This window comes from Astatotilapia calliptera, chromosome 17 (genome assembly GCF_964374335.1).
Source record: "Astatotilapia calliptera chromosome 17, fAstCal68.1, whole genome shotgun sequence".
Lineage (NCBI taxonomy): Eukaryota > Metazoa > Chordata > Actinopteri > Cichliformes > Cichlidae > Astatotilapia > Astatotilapia calliptera.
The window spans coordinates 5,957,970-5,981,738 of NC_137438.1; the positions used below are offsets into that span (position 1 = coordinate 5,957,970).

The 23,769-nt window shown below is 39.2% G+C and overlaps 1 protein-coding gene and 1 long non-coding RNA gene across 3 annotated transcripts in view; one reads left to right on the top strand and one right to left on the bottom strand.

Annotated features, from left to right (window-relative positions):
• LOC113008980 (anoctamin-4) overlaps nt 1-23,769 on the bottom strand; it is a 60,384-nt gene that overhangs the window by 5,780 nt on the left and 30,835 nt on the right. For both annotated transcript variants that reach the window (XM_026146974.2, XM_080291824.1), the window contains 23 exons: nt 22,320-22,520; nt 21,475-21,623; nt 21,162-21,311; nt 19,980-20,080; nt 19,297-19,341; nt 19,088-19,219; nt 18,761-18,867; nt 18,011-18,066; nt 17,754-17,875; nt 17,405-17,539; nt 16,182-16,278; nt 15,669-15,729; nt 8,241-8,323; nt 6,979-7,119; nt 6,610-6,774; nt 6,326-6,362; nt 6,121-6,232; nt 4,474-4,531; nt 3,727-3,824; nt 2,738-2,880; nt 1,427-1,579; nt 1,193-1,340; nt 988-1,107 (listed from right to left, as the gene is read on the bottom strand). In XM_026146974.2, the coding sequence (XP_026002759.1) occupies nt 988-1,107; nt 1,193-1,340; nt 1,427-1,579; nt 2,738-2,880; nt 3,727-3,824; nt 4,474-4,531; nt 6,121-6,232; nt 6,326-6,362; nt 6,610-6,774; nt 6,979-7,119; nt 8,241-8,323; nt 15,669-15,729; nt 16,182-16,278; nt 17,405-17,539; nt 17,754-17,875; nt 18,011-18,066; nt 18,761-18,867; nt 19,088-19,219; nt 19,297-19,341; nt 19,980-20,080; nt 21,162-21,311; nt 21,475-21,623; nt 22,320-22,520 (2,614 nt within the window). The remainder of the gene's footprint in view (nt 1-987; nt 1,108-1,192; nt 1,341-1,426; nt 1,580-2,737; nt 2,881-3,726; nt 3,825-4,473; nt 4,532-6,120; nt 6,233-6,325; nt 6,363-6,609; nt 6,775-6,978; nt 7,120-8,240; nt 8,324-15,668; nt 15,730-16,181; nt 16,279-17,404; nt 17,540-17,753; nt 17,876-18,010; nt 18,067-18,760; nt 18,868-19,087; nt 19,220-19,296; nt 19,342-19,979; nt 20,081-21,161; nt 21,312-21,474; nt 21,624-22,319; nt 22,521-23,769) is intronic.
• On the top strand, nt 10,857-15,163 carry LOC113008982 (uncharacterized). Its single transcript, XR_003270104.2, has 4 exons — nt 10,857-11,188; nt 13,920-14,037; nt 14,429-14,572; nt 14,827-15,163. It is a non-coding gene; the product is annotated as an uncharacterized LOC113008982 (long non-coding RNA).

Consider the following 23,769-nt stretch of genomic DNA (forward strand, 5'->3'; position numbering starts at 1 on the left):
TGCACATGTAGTACATAACAGTAGCCTACAGCACACCAGAAAAATAGATTCGGACTACCTTTTAGGCTCAGGTGCAGTAACACGGCTTTAACAAGAAGAAAAGTCAGTCATTCACCATCTTTCTCTTCTTCCTGCGCACTAAAACCACCAAAGTCCTCTTCTCCAGTGTCGGAAACAAACAGGCTCAGGATGGCTTCGTCATCCACTCTCCGCTTCTCTCCTTCGTTGTCACTTTCAAAACCAAAGAAATCCTCGTTGTCAGTGTCAGAGTCGAACACCCTCAGAAGGGCCGTGGCGGTGTCCTCCTCTCCATCATGCAGCAGTCCAGCCCTTCAAAATCCGTTGGTGATCGTGGATGTTTTCACACTTTTCCACGCTGTCAGAATCCACCGGTGGAGTTGGGCATAACTTGCTTTTCGCAAGTTTATCGCCGCTCATCATCCACGCCTCCCGCTGAACGCGTACCGCTACTTTGAAGTTTGTTTTTCGCGCTACTTCGTACGGCACTACGTTGCCTGGCGGACGGACATGTGACTAACATACCACTCTTGAACCCCGATCCTTCCGCCAGGCAACGTAGTGCCGTACAACAGCGGAACACACAAAACAAATCGTCTTACGATATGACAAAAATCATGGACAATCCATAGAAAAGCCGCACCTGACTAAAAGCCGCAGGGTTCAAAGCTTGTGCAAAAAGTAGCGGCTTATAGCCCGACAATTACGGTACTCATATTAGTGAGCAGGAAAATTGGGATACTGGCAGAAAATGGGGCGTTTCCAAAATGATGTTCTGTAACTTCAGTTCAATGTGGATCTCAGTAAGATCACTCAGTTACCAGAATTGTGAATAAAGTAGTGGATTATCTTATAGTTGACCCTGTGCTTTTAGCTGAAGCCTTTTTAAAATAAACAAACTTCTCTTCCCACAGTGTTTCTGTTTTCTACAGCTGCCTCAAAATAACAGCTTTTCACTTCTCACACCACCTGCAGTACTTCACGGCTTCTCCAAACAGCTCCGAGCCATTCGTCCTGGGGTGCGACCTCCTCTCAAAATCTGACACCCGGAAAACTGAGAGACTGGCGTTGACATAACCCATCATGCACCTGCGGCACATACGGGAAATGATTTTACCAACTGCAGCATGCAGCAACACAGAATTAAAGCAAAAACTGTGAAATCATCCCTCACCCCTCCCCTGCTCGGCCCTGACCAGCGCAGGGTCCGTACTTGTAGGCGTAAACAAGGCGGGGGATGAAGTCCGAGGTAACGGCGATCACAAAGGCGTTGGTGATGACGGACAAGATGCCGATGCCCTCCAAAATGCCATACCAGATCCCTGCCAATAAAGAATGATTTCAAAGACACCCCACAAACAGGAAAGTGTTTCTGTAATAAAGGAACGTACTGCATTTTACTCTTTACCTATGTCTTTGGCTTGTGATGGCAGAGGGCGTCGCCACTGTGTGACAAACTTGTAAGCGTCTAAACGGATCTCGATGATGTTGTTGATCAGCGCCAAGAGAGGGGCCAGAGGGAAAGCTGCCACGAAGATGGTGGTAAAGCCAAACTGTAAAACTGAAACAAACAGTGCAAGACTTCAGAGGCCTGCACTACAGCCGGCCACGGCAGATGCCTGGTTCTGTTTGAGGTTTCTTCCTGTTAAAGGGGAGGTTTTCCTTCCCACTGTCGCCAAGTGCTTGCTCATAGAGGGCTGTCTGATTGACGGGGTTTTGCCTGCATTAATGTTGGGTCTTTATCTAACAATAAGAAGCACTTTGAGGCGACCGTTGTTGTGATTTCTACTCAATTTAATTACAAGCAGGATTTGTGGTTGCCATGGTAAATCCAGACATTTATGCTGCACAGTAGCCTGCTACCCTGAGCAAGCTACATTTATAAAATCTCTGTCTATTGACCACTCAAAGCTCGAGCAGACCTCAGTGCACAGATATTAAAAAAGGCTCTGTTTGTTTACTACTCGCTGTAAGTTTTTGGCTGTTTGACATCACCATGGCTGGATCATAAAGATCATTAAGAATAGGGATACATTTAAGGGATTTACAATCATATCTACTCATGCACAAATATGAAGAAATGATACTGTTGACCCTAACCTTTATTTATCGAGTTGAAAACCAGTGTTGTGAGAAGGTTTCGCCTGATTGTGGTTATTAGGTTTAATGAAGCCAGACTGTATAAAGGTAAACTAGCTACCTTGAACATCAGGCATGTAACAAAAACATGCCTGATGTCCAACATCTCCTTTAGATGTTCATCATGCTTTCAAACAGTTTTTTTTTAGACTGGAATTTAAGAATTTAGAGTCATGTTATTGGCTGCTGCATGAATGTAAGGCAGTAGTTTCTGTCCTGTTCAGCTCTTTATGACTTGAAGAAAGCGTATAGTGGATTTATTTGAGCGATTTCAAATCTGGGAATGGGTGAACTTAAAAACTGTAGGATGAAAATCCAAAACAATGATCAAAAACATCAAATGCACCTTAAAGCTCCTTAAAGCACGTGGAAAAGCTTCTAGCTCTAATTCAATATAGTGCAGTGTCAGAATTACATAACATGGATTGAAGCTGCTGGGACCAAGATAAAAAAATTGTTTAGATAAATTCTGAAGATTAAACTGTAGAGTGCATTTTAGGATAGCCTTAAAATACAGAACTGATATCAAAGGTTACCAGCAAAGCGTATTTCATTCATATTGTGCTTGCATCCAACATACTCATCTCCAGGTATTCATCAAACAGTCCATAGGCATTCATTGGCTGTAGGTTAAAATCCCTCTCCCACTGTGGAAAGCCAGCCTTTGCATTTTGGCCGTGTTCTCTCCTCAGCCTCCGCCGCGTCCACCAGTTCTGCATCAGTCTGAGTAAAAAACAAAAAAAAACTGGGCATGATCTTCTTGTGCAACTACACTAAGTCCAGGTGTTTCGGAACACGAGAGACTGCTGTTTTCAAGTTTAAAAGCTCTCCGGATCTGTTCTTAAACACAGTACATGTAACCATATGGTAACTGGAGCTGCACACAAGCACAGTTGAGTAATATGGGAATGTTATTAGCTAGGTAAATGACCATAAGTAAGTACTGGTCAAATGATTGATTTAAAAATAAATAAATAAATAAATTTATAAAAAGCACGAAAGAGAAAAACACTTTATCAAACAACAAAAAACAAAATGGGAGTGAGACCAGTTTTGCAGTAGATGATGAATCACAAGGTTAGAAAAGCAGGATTCATTGCCTGGGGATCATGAATGTTTACCATGGCAATAGATTCAGATACGTTCAGCACCTTTTCAATCTGACACTACGTTTCTCAACCAACATAGACTGTATATAAACGACGGATGTATCCACTGTGATGTACCCAGCTGTGAACAACAGTTTGACAATTTTGCCATAACTGTGTTTTTTTTTGGTTTGTTTTTTTCAAATTTTCAGATGACGTAGAGTTAGAGAGTTGCCAGCTAATGCTAGCACTGGCTAGCTAGCTTGGATAGCAAGATGCATTTGCAATTCAGCATTAAATAAAATGGGCTAGTAATGGGCTAGAATTATATATTTTTGTAGTTACTCCGTATTCATACACGTAAGAGGTTGCCATAGTAACTAGCTCCATATATTTTATTTTTTACACCAGATGCTGCTTTTTGTCTAAACACATAACAGGTTTATATTATTTTAAGGTTACAGCGGCAAACGGAACTCACGGGTAGCCGAGCTCCATAAAGTTGTTCCACGTCTGTTTTAGCACCATGATGATTCCCATCTGCATACAGAGGTCAATGAGACAGCCACTAGGATGGCACTGAGGAGACAAGAAAGAGATAGCATGAAATCAAACTTTAGCCTTTGCCAACATGGTGTTTTAAAGTGTAAACAAAAGAGTTTCATTTTCAAGAAGGAATCCAGGATCGCTAGAACTAGTCACTGTTATAAGCATGAGTCTAACAGGATTTGCAAGCATCACTTGCTGGAAAACACCCACTGCAGCAATGCAAGTGCAGTTTATTTTGGAAAGGCTATAGTCACAACCTGTAATTATTTTTCATACACTTACGATTATGATTTATGCCTGCAACCTTTAACAGCTTTTTAAATGTGCAGCCGAGGCAGTAATGTCTTTAAGGACAATAATGGTTCTGCATGGGAATGAAAGGCTGACTGAGGCTACACTTGTACTGTACATGTCACATTATAGAGACTTTTTCCATTTCTGCTGCTGAGGGAAAACATTAGCTCAGCACCTAAAAGCGTCGGCTCAGGCCTTTTGTCCCCTTAGACCACTCCACTGTATTATTTCCCTGCATGTTCCCAGAAGTACCACTTACTAATGATGGGGGTTAAATGCCTGGTGGTTAGCCATACAGTAATAGCTTAATGCCCAAGTTAGAAATATGTCAATCCATAATGCCTTGCGATTATTCCCCACTGGGAAAAGGAAAGTCATTACTCACTTCTTCCAGTTTCCAGCGATTTATGAGACGCAGATATGAACCAGGTCGACCTGTGAATCTGTAGGCCAAGGGTCGAAAAAAAACAACAGGAGTAAGGAGTTAATAAAAGAGCACACAATTAGAGCTACATGTTTAGCGTCACTATAAGCTACGTTAAGCCCAGAGACGGCTTTGCTCAAAGTCTGTAAAATGTATCAAAATGGACCCGATGGTTAAAATTATAGATGTCACTGAAAAATAAAAACTCTTCTAGATTTGAAAGCCTTGGTAATGCAAAATGCCAGTTTTCTGGTACTGAAAGACCTGAGACATCTTTGTATCCCTTTGGTTGTCCTTTTAAGAGAGATTAAACAATTTTCCTGTGACACTTTATTACTCTTGGATAATTACAAGATCCAGAAAACCTTAAACTTATTCCTAACTGTACTTAACAGGACAATTTTGATGGCTTTAAAGGCATTTTATTTCATGTAACAAATAAAAGCTGGAAGATTAATCTAAATCGGGGTGGGCAACTCCAGGCCTCGAGGGCCGGTCTCCCTGCAGGTTTTAGATGTGTCCTTGAACCAACACAGCTGATTTAAATGGCTAAATTAGCTCCTCAACATGTCCTGAAGTTCTCCAGAGGCCTGGTAACGAACTAATCATGTGATTCAGGTGTGTTGACCCAAGGTGAGATCTAAAACCTGCAGGACACCGGCCCTCGGGGCCTGGAATTGCCCACCCCTGATCTAAGTGCTCACAATAATGTGTGTAAAGAAACAGGCTTCGAGAACAGAAGTACACAAAATATACAATGCTGTTATAGATTCAATGAGATACACTGCGCTGCATTAGGTTACATTTTGTAAGCTACATTTTACATTTTTTACCTAACCAACAACCAACCAGCATTTGAACGTCAGCTGTATAATTTACACATACAGTACTATCGTTGACCGTCAGGAAAATTCCAATTTGTCCCTAATTACACAAAAGGTGAACTCTTCAAAGGGTATCAGGATAACTATCCCCAAGCAGCAAGGCTGAAAGATGAAGCATATGATCATGCACCAAAAACTGCAGTTCCTCGAACGGCCACTTGAAGCTGGCTAAAAAAAAATGAGGCAATCTCCACAGACTTCTATTTTCAAAAGTTTACAAATGCTCTTCCTGTTTAAAGTAATATAAAACTTAATCTCTGTCAATGGGTTATTCACAACTATACAAGCAATTCAAGCAACCCCCCCCCCCCCCAAAAAAAAAAAAACCATCTCTTTAAAATGTATTAAGGCTATTCTGATTTAAATAATAATAATGGATTGCATTTATATAGCGCCTTTCTAGACACTCAAAGGGCTTTACAATTCCACTATTCATTCACTCTCACATTCACACACTGGTGGAGGCAAACCATGACAGGTGATTGCTTTCTTATAGGTCAGCTGTACTAAAGGATTCAGTATATTTTGTTTAAGACTTTTGGATATTCCCTAATGACTTTAATATCACAGTAAAATATACAGGCCCCTTTGCTAAACAAGGCAACTAGCCAGTGTAAGAATAAGTAATAGGAACTCAGCTACGTATATTTGTGTGAAACTGGTTACATGATTCAACTAATACTGGTCCTGTCCTGTATTTGTAAATTGCCTGTGACTTACTCACCTTCCCAAAAAGAAGGCGATGTAGAAAGTTGAACTGTTAAGATTGACAAACTGAAAAAGAAACATCTTGAAAGTAAAGCTGTTCTCCCACTCAGACTCTGTCCTCGGTTGCTCTGTGGTTAAACAGAAAGAAGGAGTTCATTTTAAGAATATCGTAACATTATTCATACAAAAAGAAATTGCAAAATTGTGTGTCACCAGCTTACCTAAATTGGTAAGAAGCAGAGCAACTTTTTCATAAAGCTGTAAAAAAGGGTGAAATTAAATGTATTTCTCTAAATTTATTGTCTAAAAATGCTGTTAAAAGCGTTAGAAAGCTATCAAAATAATGATAATGATAATCTTATATGTATCCGTGTAACTATTCATACAATGCATGAATTAGCCGTTACATTTAAAACAGTATTTATCACACCTGAAATAAATGCATTAACTATTTCGTCATTGCTCTACTTCTGCACAGTGCAGTCGAAAAACAGCAGAAACTTACCACGTTAAGGAGCATGATGATGCAAAAGTTGATGCATACTGCCGTGCCCGTGGTCGCCACCTGAGAGTTGTTCCTGATGAGAGCCCAGCCAAAGGCAGCGAAGGTACTGACAGTGATAACTCGGTAAATGACGATGCCAAATACGGCAGCAATCACCACCAATATCTGTGACGTGACAGTGACAAGAAAAAGAGAACATTTCAACTGTAAACACTTATGAATGTATATATGATAACTGAATTTTTCAGTCTATAAACTGAGAGGTCTAGTTTTAGATGGAACAATGGAAATTGTAATTGCAGACAAAAAGCAGTTGACACATTTAGTAACACATCTTTTACTTAATGCTCACTTGCTCCAGAAACTCACCATAAAGAATATTCCAGATGTGGAAACGATGAGGCGACTGTATTTGTCAGAGAAGGCCTGGTAAGGTTCAGGTTTTCCAGATATAGGGTTCATCCTCTCCTTCTTTGAGTATTTGGCCTCAAACTGCGGGCGTATTTCTTCCTGAAAGATAACAGACTACACATATGAGCATAAACTGCAGTAAGAAAGCACACATTTAGTTACTAGTTAGCAGCCATTTCTGCTGAGAAGTTTTTCACAGGATTGCATAGTTGAGGGTGCAAGTCACAGGCAGTATGAGGTATGTATTAACACAATCTTCACAGAAGTGGAAAGCGTAAGGACTCAACAGACTTCAGTTAGTGGGATAAATGACATGACATGTCAATGCAATTAGAAAAAGACTGAACAAGTACTACTTTTTTTAAAAGGGTTACCACGGAGAAAGCTTCTTCTTCAGGGTATCAGCACAAATATTTAATACGAACTGTGTAAAGCACAGATCATGGGTATCATGGGATGTACCACCAACAGATAGAGGAAGTCTCTGACGTCAAGAAATCCTACCAGCGGCTAGAAAAGGCCACAGAGGTTCTGATTATGGCAGCACAAGAACCGGCCCTAAGCACCAGATCTATTTGGGCAAGAGTCTAGCACAGCCAACAGGACTCAAACTGCAGGCTGTGTCCAAAGGTGCCTGACACATAGCAACAGGATATAATAGCCAAGCTGTGACAGTGTAGAGGCACAACCAAGTGGCTGCAAACCACCCTTATATCCTCAAGCTCTGACCAAAAGCCTGTCTTCTCACGTTACGTACAAAGCAGATTGAAATTCTGAATCACATTTACATCGAAAGAAGAGCAGCCTTCAAAGAACACATTCACTATCTATTATGTGATTGACAGATGATGGTTGGAGGTTGATACACAAGACAGGAGAGAACATAAAAACCCACAGAAATTACATTATGACAGCTGTGTGGGTCTTTAGTTTGTTCGTGCTTTCATTGTAGAGCTGCAGATTTTCAGTGACTCATAAAATCAACTGAGACAGACTTGACACAGGCTCTTAGTACACCATCTCCACCTTTTTAAATATATGCTTTGAGATTGACATGGACTGAAAAGGGTATGAGTAGGCCAACATTTCTTCAGGGAAGAAGTGCTTGTTCAAGAAAAAAAGAAATAACTAGAAATATAATTGACTATCTTTTCCCTCCTAATTTCTTTTCATACTATTTATTTATGTTAAAGGGAGCAGATAAGCTACAGGACTTTTACCTCCTCTTCTTCCCAGTCAATGAGGTCCCAGTCATATGCGAGGACAGCTCTACGTCTCTTCCAGAACTCCAGGAAGACCGTTGCTGGAAGACATGAACAAAAAAGTTTGCATTGCGTCCTAAACAGTCCTCAGGATGGGATTATATGGCTCCTACCAAGCACTAATCAACTTTCTATTAAATTTCTTCTGTTAGATGATTCTTCTGTCATTATGTAAACAATACATTATTGATGAGCCCGTCATGTTTTTGCAGATAACATGCTTCAAATTTAGACGTACAAGTCTTAATAATGAAGAAATCGTCACAATCTTTAAATATTTGGCCTGATATTAATCAACAACACAGATACTTGTAATAAAAAGCAAAGTGCATGGGTCAGAAAGCTAAGTCAAGCTTAAAGTCTGAGTTTTCTGTTAAACACATAACCCAGGCTTTGTAGTATGAAGCAAGTTCAGCATACTGAGGGCAGTTTTCCTGTATCTGGATTCACTTACCCTAAAATTGATGATCAGAAAAACTTTAGACCCTCCTACCATCCGTGCTTAGAAGACCAACAGGATTAGTAGTGTTATTTTCCAGAGAACTGATTGTTCAGTTGGTGCTGATTTCATATCTGCACATATTATTCCAATAATATGCTCCATATGTGGTTATTGTCTGGACCCCAGTTTCTTGTATGCGTACACATACTTGGCCAGTAAAGCACCACTTTCAAGACACAGAGATGGCTCAACCCATTATTGTAGTACACCCCTCAGATTCATCTTGTAGTTTTGGACTGCAACAACTTCGCTTGCTTAAAGCATGCTAGCAAGAATTGTGTCATGTTTCTGACCTGGCGTTTTGAGTTTATTCTGTATTTTTGAGTTTCTTATGTAAAGTTTGTGATTATAAGTTATTGTGTTAGTCTTATTTGGGGTCTAGTGGAGTTTTAGTTTAGCCATTACTATCATCTGTCTCCTTGGCTTTTGTGTCTTGTTTCTTGTCTAGTCTGTCATGTCATTGTCAAGCTTGTGTTGTCCTGTCTCTCCATGTTTCCTGTTTTATTTTGAAAGTCTTGTGTTTCTATATTCAGTGAGGTTTAAGTTTACTTTTCCCTCTGATGTCATTATGTTCTTTCTAATCAGCTGTTTCCCCATGTGTTTCCACTTCCCCTGCTCACTTCCTGTGTGCATTTAGTCTGTGTGTTTTCATTCATTTCTTTGGGTCGTTTGCTATGTTCATGCTATGTCATGTTTCTAGGTTTGTTTTTATGTTTTAATCTTAGGTCACCAAGTTTAGGTTATTGTTTAGTTTCGCCTTTGCCTCTTGTAATGTTTTCCGGCCTTGAATAAACGGCTTGTTCTTAGATAGATTAAAGATTTGTTTTGCATGTTTGTACTCGGGTCCTCCTCCTCACTCCACACAGTCAGCTTCTCAGCTAGACTGTGACAAACTGTAGAAGGACGCAAGAGCAAAAGCTGTTCTTGCTGGCTGTTGCAAAGAACCAGGTTGATAAAAGTAAACCAAAACAACAAACCTGACCAATTAGCCTAAAGATGCTCAAACTCGTAATAGAAAAATAAGAAAGTGCAGGTAAGTCTGCATTAGGGTAGCTTCTACAAATTATGCCTTTTTACAATACAGTGGTCCCTCGTTTATCGCGGGGGTTATGTTCTAAAAATAACCCGCGATAGGTGAAATCCGCGAAGTAGCCAACTTAATTTTTTTACAACTATTATAGATGTTTTCAGGCTGTAAACCTCCTCATGGCACACTTTATACACTTTTCTCAGACATGCATAAACATTTTCACACCTTTCTCTCTCTTTTAAACACTCTCAGAGCTCAAGCCTTCAAATAAGTCCAGTACTATACTGTAGAATGACACCAAAGGCACCCGCGGTTGCTTTTGACGGTGCAAAACGTTTCATCGACATTGTTGTGTTTGTTGGGGAGAAAACCTACAAACATACAGAGCAGCACTTCAGAGTCACACTGCTAGTGAAAGATTTATGTAAATTTAACAAGCTGAACACATTCTGTACTGTACAGGAGACACGGCATGAGATTGATTGACAATGGTCTACAGCCAATCAGGATCTAAAAAAACAAAACTAAAAAAACTAAACTAGCAAACAAAAAAAACATGGAATATTGCACAAAAAAATCCACAAAACAGCAAGGCCACAAAAGGTGAACTGCGTTATAGCGAGGGACCACTGTATATATGTAATTTGACCAACTCTTTATATAAAATAGGCACAAAAGATGAAACATTTCAGCTTTTATTTGTTTAAATTTTAAAACATCACTAAATAAAAATAACGTGCATCACTCTCCGGGTAAGAGAATAGTGTTTTGGCCATTATTTTCTACACCACAGATCACAATGAAGTTTAAATTACTGACACAAACTGCCAACACTGGTTAATGAGTTAATCTTTACTATTGCTTCCGAGTTGATCTTGCACTGTGTAGGGAAATGCCTACTGGTCTTCTGGATCTTTATATATGCACTATTAAGTTAATCCTAACTGCAGAGTGGTAAATAGTGAGAGGTTGATATGATGCCCGTGTTATCCAACTGTGTTGAAAATGGCACGTGTCAAAGTGCTTTCTGATCCAGTGTTTACAATGCACGACAACTCAGAAACAGTGCTGAGCCATGGAAGTTAGATCCTGCTGAACAAAGTCCTCCGGATGGCTTACTTATTGCAGACGCTGCTCAGATCAGAGGCCTTCATCCTCAGTGTTTCAAACACAAGCTTTTCATTTATTTTCTCTGTCATGCCGTCTGAAGCTGCATAAGAGAAAGGTATTTTCAGAGCGAACACTCAGCTGTATGAGCAAACAGCAGGGGAGAGAACTTCTGAGGAACCTTAATGAGGGGATTTCAGTGGATTCTGTGCTGCAGTGAAACCCAAAAATTAATTCGGACAAGCGGCGAGAAGCAGTGGATGTAAGGTCAGTACATTAATGCGCTTTCTTTTTGACTTTTCTTTTAATAAAAATAGAAAACTGGTAATGTTTTTGCTGTATTTGCAGACTTCAAACAGTGCTCTGAGATGCCAGCGCAGCTGTGAAAACAGCTTTAGTATTCTACACTGGTTGTTAAACTTGGCAAGTGTTTTTATATGTGTAGTTCAATGTCTAATAAATGCAACTATGTGTATTCAGGAATTATCAATTATTATACAGAAATAAAAAAACTCTTTTGTGGAGTTTAACTTTGTACTATTTAGAGCTCAGTTGGGTGCTTATTTGTTAATTACATAAGAGCTGGTTAACTTTGTTAGTTGATAAGATAAGGGACTAGGATTGCAGATTTCATTGTAGAGTAAAAATGTTGTAGCTCCCTATCAAGATCCCAGTGTCCTGTACAACACTATATTACTAACAGTTTTAGTTTTAGTAGGTTGTTTATAGAGGTTGTTTGCAGAACTATATTAAACGTAAACATCTTTAGTAGCAGGGAATGCCCTCTATCGATCTATCCATGCTAACTGGGTGACTGTTATTATGTCCTCTACTGAAAAGTGAATTATTTAAAGTGCCGCAGTTTTTACATTTTTTGCCTGTGCGAAGCTACACAATCAAAGCTGCCCCTTTCTTCCCGCAGCACAGATTAAATATACAAATTAAAGCAGCCAAAAGATAATCAGCAGTGATGTTTAGCACCTTGCTGTCAAGACTGTCGCTGCCTGTACTGTACCATATAATCTTCAGCAACACTTTAACATGTTAAAGTAAGACTTTAAACCTCATTTTTAACCGCTGTGTTGGACTATCACATTATTACTTCTGTGATAGGTGCATCCTAGGTGCACCTTCAGCAGCATTAGAAGGTGCACCTAGGATCATAGTCAGAATCTTAAACAGATAAAAACATGCCACATACATATGTCATCAGGCATTTTGTTTTCCCAGAGAGGAGCATTTGATTTACAGGCTTATTTATAGACAGCACAGCCCCACCAGGGCTGCTCAGTTTAAATATCCATAGTATTGATACCAATGTTGGTATTGTTATCGGCTCGATACTAGCGAGACAGGATCAATGCTTTCGTTTGATTTTCTCCTCTAGGTTCATTAATTTGCTCAATCATGAATGAAAATGTCTGAATACAAGGATACTTTTGTGTTGACTCTCAGGTCAAGTCGTTACATTGTAGGTCTGTGAAAGTGCCAGTTGTAAAATTTGTGTAAAAACTGTGAAAGCTGTGTTTGGTTTTATTAAGTAACACAACAAAACACTCTAATAGTGGAATTAAAATTCAAAGACATGTAGGTGTATTCAGAAGAAGCATATTGAGGATAGATACTTCAAAACTTATAACAAATAAGCCGCTGTTATCCCAAAAAGTTGATTCAGTTTATCTGGACGTTGCGTTTTCAGTGGGAGAAACGTTTGATGTCTCAGGAGTATCGGAACAGTTGAGACGAATTTTCTCGAAAACACAGCGTCTCTGAAGCTTTTAAACCCCAAATCGCGCTGCGCTGCGATCCTTGGGGTGGACCAAAAATTGGACCAATTCTCTGTGAATGGTACTCATGGCCACTGATCAATGACCAATGGTCTTTGATCAGTGGTTATTGATCAATGGTCATGACAATTTGCATATTTATGATCAAGGAAATGACCTCACAGCCCATTGTTCCTTCAGTGGGCTGGTTTCAGTCATTGAAGGGCAAATGTACTGTTTATAAGATTGGGGAAACCTGCAGTCAGCTGAGACTGAAGCAGTCACTTGGATGAGTGACGAAACGTTTCTCCCTCTGAAAACACTAAACATCTGTGATAATGGTCCTGTAATTACGTGGTAATGGATCAATACCAAATTTTGCAGTATTGCATACCACTAAACCAAACTGTGCTCATCTGAAGCAACGCTCAAATTGTGTTTGCTTCAAACCTAACTAACTAGTAACTAACTGCTAGACCTACAACAAATCATTATCAGATTATCAAACATTGACTGAACCATGATGAGCTCTTTTACATGCCTCAGTGGCTCTCTATGAGGGTAAATGATCTTAGTAAATAACATCTGAATTCCTAATAAAAGCAAAAAAGACATTCCTACATAAAAACAGACTAGCCCAATGACGTCAGACACGACATCATCAGCACTATAAAATTCAGGAAATGGTTGATCGATAGACAATAAGTTTTTTCACTGAAGTTGTAGTTTACTAGGATGTCTTTGCATAAGAACTCCATGTGCTCAGGTTGTTTCTTAACTTTTTTTTTTTTGTTTCATCATGCAGAGTAGACAATAGACAATGCCATGAGCCAGTTGGTACCAAAGTATGCAAATGACATCTACAAAAACTGGAAAAATCTGTATTAAAGAAAATCAAAGGAATCATTTTTGATCACATCGTGCCTTCCCAAGCAAGTTTTAAATTGCATTTTGAAAAGTTAAAAAGCCAGCGATTAGTTGAAAGGACGTGGTAGCTTGCTGTAACGCTGGTCTGAGCTTTTACAAGCTGTAGAGTATTTGTTTTCTTCTGGCAAATTTAACTTCTATATGAACGGATACTGAGCTTTCCTTTATTTAGTTATACACAGCTCACAAACACAAGTAACTCGTCCACCGGAGCTTTTAATTTAACTTCTTTTCAATGACAAGCTGGAATAAAATTCCAAGCCCAGCTGATCAAAATCCAAATGCCCGTTGTTTTGCCTTCACAGCAAATCTCCTGGAGCAATAAGATCTACCTGATGGGGCTCCTCCAGAACCAGAACCAGTCTCTGGTCTTTTCTCAACCAGAGGTCATCCACTTGGAGTCCACAGCACAACAATCAGCTGGTACTATAATATTTCCAATGCAAAAGAGTCCTGATTCTGTACAACTACTACAACTTCAGAAAACAAATAGAAAAATGAGATTTTGTTTGCACTGTTTTATTCAACAGTTCATTTGTACTCTTAGGCCCACCCTAGAAAACTATGAAAGTATCAATAATGACTTTGTGCCTCTTTGAACACTAAATGTAGGCATTATCTTTTATCTTATCCAATAATTAGTTCACGTTGAATGAAGCTACGCCTCATTTGTCTGTACATTGTATTTATGAAAGTAATCAATGGTAATTCATAATAATTATAAAGAAACAAAGGTCCAAGTTTTATTCCTGTTCTGTCAGTCTGATTTGTTAAAGCCTTTTTGTACCTCTTCCCTCCTTTTTACCCTCAGCAGTAAACAACATTGTCATCGTGCTGTGTGTGTTGATCTTCATCCTCCAGCTGTGTTTAGCTCTGTTCTTCATGCTGAGATGTTTTAGATATGACAACAGAATACGAGAGGCTCTCAAACAGCCGACCGATGTTAAAAAAATCCTTGGTGAGCATCTGTTGCTACTCTATTTTTTGTTTTTCCTTTACATAGGTACTCAAATTAAACACAGTTCAACAACATTTCTGATTATATATGTGAAGATCAATGTGCAGGAACACCTGTTAAAGATGGTAGTTATTTTTAAACATCAACATTGTTTTGATATGTATCATTTTGAGTTTAAGCTGTTAGAAATGTGACTTTTGAGTAATTTTTCTTTATTTTGTGCATTTTTTGTGCTCCATTTTTCTGTCACTAAGGCATTTCTAAAGAGTCCAGGGATCACCTTTATGATGCTGCTGGTTCTTCATCACCTGCCGTGTCAGCAGTGGAGGAAAGTTATGAACAGCCCACAGGTTCCTTAAGTGCACCGCACATATACTGGGACCTTGTTCAGTAGTCACGTGTCTAACAGTTCAACCAGGCTTTTAAACAGTGTTAATGAAACTGTAAATGTCTGTTTAATCTTTTAAATATATAAAATTCGGAAATGTTTTGTTTTTAGAGTATTAATACTAATTGAAAAAGAAATACAAACGACTGATGTTACTGTGTAATGTGAAAATCTTTGATAATATATAAAATAGCTGAAATAGCTCTGTGTTGAAATGTTTTAGTGTCTTCAGCTATTGGCTGCTGCTTCATTCATTTTCAGTCCATTCCTTGGACGTGATGATTTTTAGGGGAATTAACTGGGGGTTTTTTTTGTTTCTGTTGTTGTTTTTCAGTTAATTTTTATCATGTAAACAATATACAGAGAGTCATTTAGGAAAAAAAAAAATTAAAGCAGAAATCTATCCACCTATTTTGATCTGCTTTACATATCAAACAGGAGTGGGAACAAACAAGTGCACGTTTATTTAATCCTGAGGCTGAATGGAACAAAAGACAGCCAACCTGAATATAGTTAAAGAAGCCTAATTTCCATGTTCCCTGCAAAATACAAATAAATGAGGGATGGCTCAAGGCTTTTGCACAGTAATCTCTATCTTTTAGAAAACATCAGAAGAGGTTATCAGACAGTGCAGCAGCACAGCACTGTACGAACCTCATTGTTATGTGTTTCCCTGCTGCATTTTTCCAAAGTTCAATGTTAACTTACCCCACACAGCCATGAACACAGCAAAGAAAACAGTGGCCCCGTTGTCGAATAGATGGGTGACCTTAAAACGAAGACAAGATCACACATTTTTATGTCAAAAAGCAAATTTAGGAAAAATCTACACACCTGATTCAATGAGATGCATAAATGTCAAAGATTTTAGTGCCGGTTTATGTGCAGTTAGTATGTTCCTAAGAATACTTTTGGATGATAAAAATGTCATTTTCATCACAGTGTTTCCAAGTAGGATGAGATGATTGAAGGGTGAGAAACTGAGGACACTGCACATTCATTCATAAACTGGTAGCTTGTGAATCAAAACATAGGGCTACCCCAAAGCATACCCTCATTAATCTCTTTTTGATGATACTTCAAATATACAAATATTTCAATCCTACTGGACTCATTTAGTGATAGACAGCTTCTTAACACATATTTATTTAACTAACACTGAGATCGGCTACTATCACAAGTATCAGCTGCTGGGAACATTTCGTCCCCCTTTTCATGTACCTTGGCGTAGATGCAGCTGTCTGACAGTCTCAGGTAGGGGCAGTACTGGTCACAGATGGGGCACATGATGATGTCGTTGGCCTGGCAGATTTCTTTGCTGGACGACGACAAACAAACGACCAAAGCATTCAAGTAGGACAAGAATTATAACATCCAGCAAGAGACAAAGTCACAGAAAAACCCAGACAAACGCAAGTCTGAGTTCTCTTAAAAAATACAAGTGCAAAACGTAAGTGTGTGTGATCTCTGTTCAGATAAATGAAATTATGTTCTTAAGAAAAGTCATTACAGAGAACATTTGCTTCTGTGTGAGATTTTTCAGCCAAAGAAGCCTGCGCACGTTTGATTTTCTGTTTCAGTTAAGCAGCATCCAGTATAATCACGTACAGGGGACAATTTCACACTCTGTTGCCTCATCTCAAATTGCAAATTACAGTTAGCTCCATAATCTGTTGGACAAACACACATTTTTTGTAGTTTTGCCTCCGTATTATCACTGCAGTGAATTTTAAATCAAACAGCCAGGATATGATTGAAGTTTTTGTAAACATAAACGTATATATAGTTTAAACGAAGAGGCTCCAAATTCATTTTAGTACTGACTGAGAGAGACAGCAAATACCTTAGGAGCAGTGTTGGTCAAGCTACTTGAAAAAAGCAATTAGTTGTTAATTACTGATTACTTCTCCAAGAAAGAAATCCTGTTACTTTACTGATGACTTATTTTCAAAAGTAATTAGTTGTTAATTACTGATTACTTCTCCAAGAAAGAAATCCTGTTACTTTACTGATGACTTATTTTCAAAAGTAATTAGTTACTTATTACTTATTTACATGCTACACAACAGACAACAGACCTTTCCACAATAAAGCAACAGACCTTTCAGCCCAATTCTATTTTTTCTGCATAATCATCACATAAAATTGAATGAAATGAAAAAGTCTCTTTTTAAAACTTGTTAGTTTTAATCTTCATGCATCAAGCAAACATTAAATTATATGCAACAGTCTTTGACTGAAATAGAAACATTTTCAACACATTATAGATCTAAATGTATCCAAATGTATGTAAAAATAATTTAACGTTTATTCTGCTCTGCACACGAGGATTCGTGGAAAGATGCAGCAGTTTGAAGAAAATAATGCGTCTTCTTCTGTAGACGCTCAGAGTAAAGAATAGCAGGACACACATGTTTATCACTACAGAGAGGAGGTGTCTTTACCTGACCTGGCAGTGCTCCAGAGTGAAAAGCCCGTACAGAAATACCAGTAGGCCAACTAGAGCTGCAGGAAACAGCATCCCCGTGTACCAGCCGAGCCAGGCGAAGTACAGTCCGATCTTCTCTCCAAAATACCTCCTGGAACAACAGCCGAGCACAAGCGGAATGAGAAAAAACAAGTTTGTTCCCTCAGAATGGCCTCGAAACTACACCTGTATGTGGTAAAAGCTACACAACACATCATGATGTCTTAACTAAATTTTATGTAAAGATATTTCAGCTATCGCTACCTGATGATGATGATGTTCTCATTTCAATATACTTTCAGATCTAATTGTGTGCATGTAGTTACCTGACTAGATCCAGCGGCTGGTACTTGTACCAAACCCCCCACCAAGCCCAGCACTCATACAAGAGGTGCCGATGGTTGTCTGCTCCGTGCGTTCTGATGGAGTTTTTGCTGTGGTAGCTCCCCTGTTAAAGCATGCATATATATGTTTATGTACACATAGACATGATCTCTGTGTGTGATATAATATCACAGCAAAGAACTACTTCAAAACAGGTGGTGGAAATGAATGAGTGAAAGGTTTCTAGCAGCCAAATTACCTCATGAAGGGGGAAAGCTGCCTCGTATGAATTATTGCTCAAAAGACGATTAAGCCCTGCAAAAAAATTAATAAATAAATAAAAGAAAGAAAGAGAATCATTAAAGGAGTGAAGTCAGGTGGAGCCATACCGTTTCCGTGTTCACATTTAGAATTTACCGTGTGAATGCATAATCAAATCAAGCCTTGCATGAGAAGACGGGGTTTCATGCAAACACATTCATTAAAAACCTCATAAAAATTGAGTCAAAATTTTGCAGCTGGGGGTGTTTTACAGATATCGGCTGAAATTCTGGTCCCTGCAGAAACACCGTTTGAGCTAAAGAGGATTTTTTCATTGTTGTTGATGTAATGCCACAACTAACCACTGGGATAAAATCAGGAGAAATGCCTGTAAGTCTGTCATAAAAGGATTTTGAGAATTCATCCGGAGTTTTTGAGACAGCATGAGCTGCCATTTTTTATGGGCCTTGGATTAATATGCATCAGATAGGACTGTCTGGTGTTTTTTTTTTTTATAAAAAGGCATTGATAAACAGGAAATAGTAATATTAAAATGTTATAAAACCATATTTAAAGTCTGAAAACTTACACATAAGCTTAAAGTGTAAAAAAGAATGGAAACCAAATGGATTTCTTAGTCAAATATACGGTGCTTATATACAATAATATTCTGGTGCATTTTGTGCATTGATATGTATTTTTTTTAATTTATTTTTTGGTAATTTTCATTAATTCTACAGAATCTTACCCATCTTAGTTTTCCCCTCCTCATATTTGACCCGCTGCAGGATGTGGTGAACGATGCGACTTCTGGTGGCGTTGTTGAAAAATGTATCTTTGTTGTGGATGATGAAACTGGAGTGAAACAAACTGGTTAGAACAAGTCTGTCTGCCCTGACTGATAGGTTTTTTGTATATACGTGCACATATGTAAGTGCAAAAGTGTGTTTTACACTGTGCACCAATTTGCATATAAGAGGCTAAAGTACAAAAGAGGGAATGGAAATGCACCAGCTGGCGGTGTAAGATTAAGTTCAAAAAGTCTCTCGGGGTGAAGCATTCCTCAACAACTCACTGATGGATCCTCGATCGACTGAAGGGGGCGGTAAAGCTCTCGTTCTCCTCCAGGTCGGGCAGCCTGTCATTGTCGAACTTCATGGGCTTGCGGGGAAGCCAGCCGCGGAATTTGTTGATGCGCTTCTCCATCCTGCAAGAGAAGCTTCTGTTGAAGCTGCAGCAGTGGGGGTTTGCTTAGTCCACTTACACGTTGCCATGGACACTCACCTGCTCATAAACTTGTGCCGTCGGTGCATGTAGAAGATTTTCCTCCTGGAAAACGGAATGTTGATGAGAAGAGAAGAAGAAATTCATTCAGGATGCTATCACTTGATAATTAATTCATTAAATAAATAAATACAACCTTACAACCAATTTGGGCTTCCATCTATTCAACAGTGCAATAAATTCCACAGAGCTTAAAATTACTGTGTGCACTGGGTTTTAAGATATTTTTATAGAAATAAGCTACAACTTTCAGCTAATGGATCTCATTAAGTGTTAAGTGTTGTTTTAATGGTGATTTTATATTACCGTGTTAAAACAGTGGGGCATCATCTAGACAGAAATGGAACAGGGCAGCCAACATAAAACGAAGAGCTTTTTTGCTTTTTATACTGTATTTTCATGTATGTTTGAATAGTAATTATTAAATATTATATTTATAGAGTGCACAGTCACCTCAGGGTGCTTTATATTGTAGAGTAAAGACCCTAAATGAGGGAGCACTTGGTGAAACTGGGAAGGAAAAACTCAATTTTTACAGGAAGAAACCCCTGGAAGAATCAGGCTCAGTGATCTGTTGGGGTTACATTACACTACATGCAAATAACTTCTGTTTGTGTACAAGAAAATTCGACAGGGCAGCTTTAATTATTTTCACATTAGCATCATTAGAAGTTTTGTCTAACCTGAAAGGCATGCGAATGTTCATGAGCTCTGCATAGCGACAGAGAACATCCCATGGTGCATGAAGCTTCAAGAAGATCACATCACTGTTTGTTAACGAGGCCTGTAATGAAGTCAAACACACATAAATATACTATACCGTTTTATAATATGTATATATATATAAAGCAGAATTTATTTTTTAAAGGGAAGAGCTACAAAATATCTCACTGCAGGCTGTTGAGCATCTGCTCTTTTCCTCACCTGTTTGTACTTCCTGACTGTGTAGGAGTCTGTCTAAGGGTACATGAATCAGAAGCTAACTGCAGAGACCTAAAAATAACTAAATGACTCCATGCAAGAAATACACACAAGTGGGCTGAAGGTTGAAGGAGACAACAACCGTCGCCTTCCGCTGCGCACTCTAGATAATGACGACCTTGGCGGTACAGCATCAGCAAACAGAGCTGAGGTTAACACACAGCATCACAACATCCACCTTCTCCATTCTATCAAGTGACACTTTTGCTCAGTGAGAAGCAGCAGCAGGGAAAATTGCGATCGGCACATTTGATTTTGCTCTACGAGTGCTGAACGTCTCGACAGCCCCCAGCTGTCAGACCTGGCACAAAGGCTTTGAGCATTTTAAAATTCAACACTTCGGCCATTTAGATTACATGCATAATAGGGCTGTGCATTAAATAACTTCCTCACATAAAATGGTATCGCTGTTGAGCGAGACTCACAATAAATGCAATTGCAGGTTGGCTGAAGAAGCTGGTTCTCTGTCAGCACTGGAAACTATCGAGCTTCTCGTTTACTTTGGAGTCATCGCTTTTTAAAGAACTGGACTACGTTTGCTTTGCTAATGTCCTGTGATTATAAGAATTGCTCTTGAGCAATAGATATATGGCCGAAGAACGAATTGAGTGCTACATTGCTGACCTCCAAAACAAATTTAAAAATACGGTATATCATAAATGATTTATAATCCAAAGTTTGCCTCATTCATTGACTGGGTCTATTGTTTGGATTTTGCAAACCACAAGGAGATGCTTCAGAATAATTTAGGTCACATTGCTTTTATTGTTGCTGTCAAAAAAAGAAAAGGAAAAGGTCTTAGAAACTGTTTTACCTGCAAAGCGCAAAATACTAGAAAGGATTAGTGAATGGTTAACAAACACTGTGCAAGCCAGCTATTTTACCTCCTTTTCCATGTGCAGGCCCTCTGCACGGATGTTCCGTTCAAATACTTCCCTTTTCTCTGACTGTGAACTGGATTTCCTGTAGACCAGGATGTAATCGATGCGGCTCTTTCCATCACTGAAGCAAAGGCCACTGGACTTACTCCTCCCCTGAGGCCATGCAGATAAAGAGAGTCAGCAAAGAATAGCAAGTAGCCATTTAGAGGAACCGTTATCTCTGCTGTTTTGACTCAGTTATTGTCTATTATTGACGATGGATGGATGAATAAGCAAACATTTGGCTGTCGGTGATTTGTTTATTTTCACCGCTGACCTCTGGGAGACCTGCACTGGACTTTGTGTTGTCATCAAGGATGCTGCTGTGGGTGCCCTGGTTCTGCAGAGTGGAGTCGTCGTCTCTGGACGGGCTGCTGATGCCACCTGACCTTTCTCGTTCAAGAAGCACGTTAACATCCTTCACAACTGGAGAGTAAATGGAAACGAGAATAGAATCCAAGCTGACTAACTTTTAATCCAGTAAAAATGCTGACTCTTCTTCTGTTCTTATTCAATAACTGAGCAATCATAAGACAGCTAAAGAAAACCTTTTCATCCCTTATTATTTTTTAGCTATAAAAATCCAAAACAATGAGCTAAAAAGCTCAAAAACATCAACACGATCGTAGTGTTAGAAGTTTTTCTCCGGGATAGAATCAGCTCTGCTTCAAATTCTACTTTTAAGAACTATAGAAACCACAAGTGGCATCTTCAGACACAACAGGAGCTGATTATTCAAGAGCTTGTATGAGAGGAAAGGGACTTTAAATTAAATTCCAATTCAAATGGCTTTTGATTCTTTCACGATGCTCTGTACTGTATCTAACTCCTTTAATTAATCTGTGTTGTCGCAAAAAGCAAGTATGTTGGCAGAGAGCAGAGTGGACTATCGTATTTTACTATTTTTATATCAGGTAAAGGGGAACAACTCTAAATACAGTAATTGAAAATGCCAACAACCTGCACGCAAGTCTGAAAAAGTTTCTCTGAGCAGTGATGGCCTTTTATTAGCTGATGTAAAGGTATTCATTAGAAAGACCACAATGCTGTCAGCTAAACTTGCTGGGAGAAAATAAGCTGAGTGAAGTCGACATAAATGTAGTTGCTGCTGGTGGTGCTCACCCAGTGGAGGCACATCATCTTGAGTGCTGGAATCTGGGGCTGTGGCCAAAGATTCCTCCATGATGTCTTCTTCCCCACAGGAGGGGAAGGTGAGAGGTCTGTCTGCTGCCCGGTAGCCAGAGGCCGAGGGCTGCAGCTGGACTCTGTGTCGGCGGAGGCTCTGGTGCTGGAGCTCAGACCCATGTAGAGATAAACTTGCACCTGTAAGGATACACAGCACGTTACTGTCGTTTTTTGCTTCCTTTTAAGAGATAGCAATTAATCTTTTAGTGCTTATTGTTATCTTTTTCCATTTACTTGCTCTCGCTTAAGACACAACAGAAAGTCTAGTAATAAACTTGCGAGCAACTGGTCGAGTATTGACCGTGTCATCTGGACTTGGAACTATTGTGACAGTGAACATGAGAAGACTTTCTGTCAGAACGTCCCCCAGGTAAAGCTTTCTCACTAACTACACGGTAATGGCCATCCATGCAAGAAGAATACATCAAGACCAAAGACCCGAAGCTAAACGTGAGTCATCCCAAGGAATAAATCAACAAAAATAATCAGGGCCAGGCAGGCAAAACTTGCAAACTTGCAATTACTCTGCACACACACACACACGCACGCACGCACGCACGCACGCACACACACACACACACACACACAAAAGTCACAAGGGCCCCTCCAGCCAGCATCATCTGACAGCCTTGCAAAAACACAGTTAAAGTTATTCTAGAAATGCCAGAGACCATGTTGACTTCACTAACAATGCCCAAGTTGACTGGTTATAAAATGTTAACTATTAACTCCTAAGCTAACAAGTCAACTGCTGGTGTCCCAACTGTGACTTCTGCCTGTGCGCACTTGACTTGTTCACATCATGGCCAGTAGAGCTCGACACACACAAGGCTGCTCAGCTAGCTAAGTTAACTAATGTTGAACTTCAAACAAATTAAATGTTTCTACGTATATTTCACTCGCAGTTAAGGCTAGATTACTTGACTCAAACTCAACTTAATGTATTTATAAAGCACATTTTTAACACATTGTTAACAACCGGCACCAAAACCCTGTTCAAAAGACAAAATAGATTTAAAAAAACAAACAAACAAAAGCAAAAAGCACAAAAGGGAATAGATACGAAATGACTTAAATACATTTTAGTAGGTGCTTAATACATGAAGCTGAAAAAGTGAGTGAAGACACAATGAGCAAGTCCGATTCAAATGCCAGTGAGTAAAAATGAGTTTTAAGTCCAGTCCAGGCTGGATGGAGCAGATTTGACTGGGAGGGGAATGCTGTTCCACAGTTTGGAGAATGCTCTCTGAGTTTCAATTTAAAGTGGAAAACAGTCAGAAGCATCTGATCAGCTAACCGGACGAACAGACAAAGAGTTTTCGTTAGAGAAAATTACCTTTTCTTTTCCTTTACTGTAGATGTAGAGCAGGTTAATCTCACTCACATA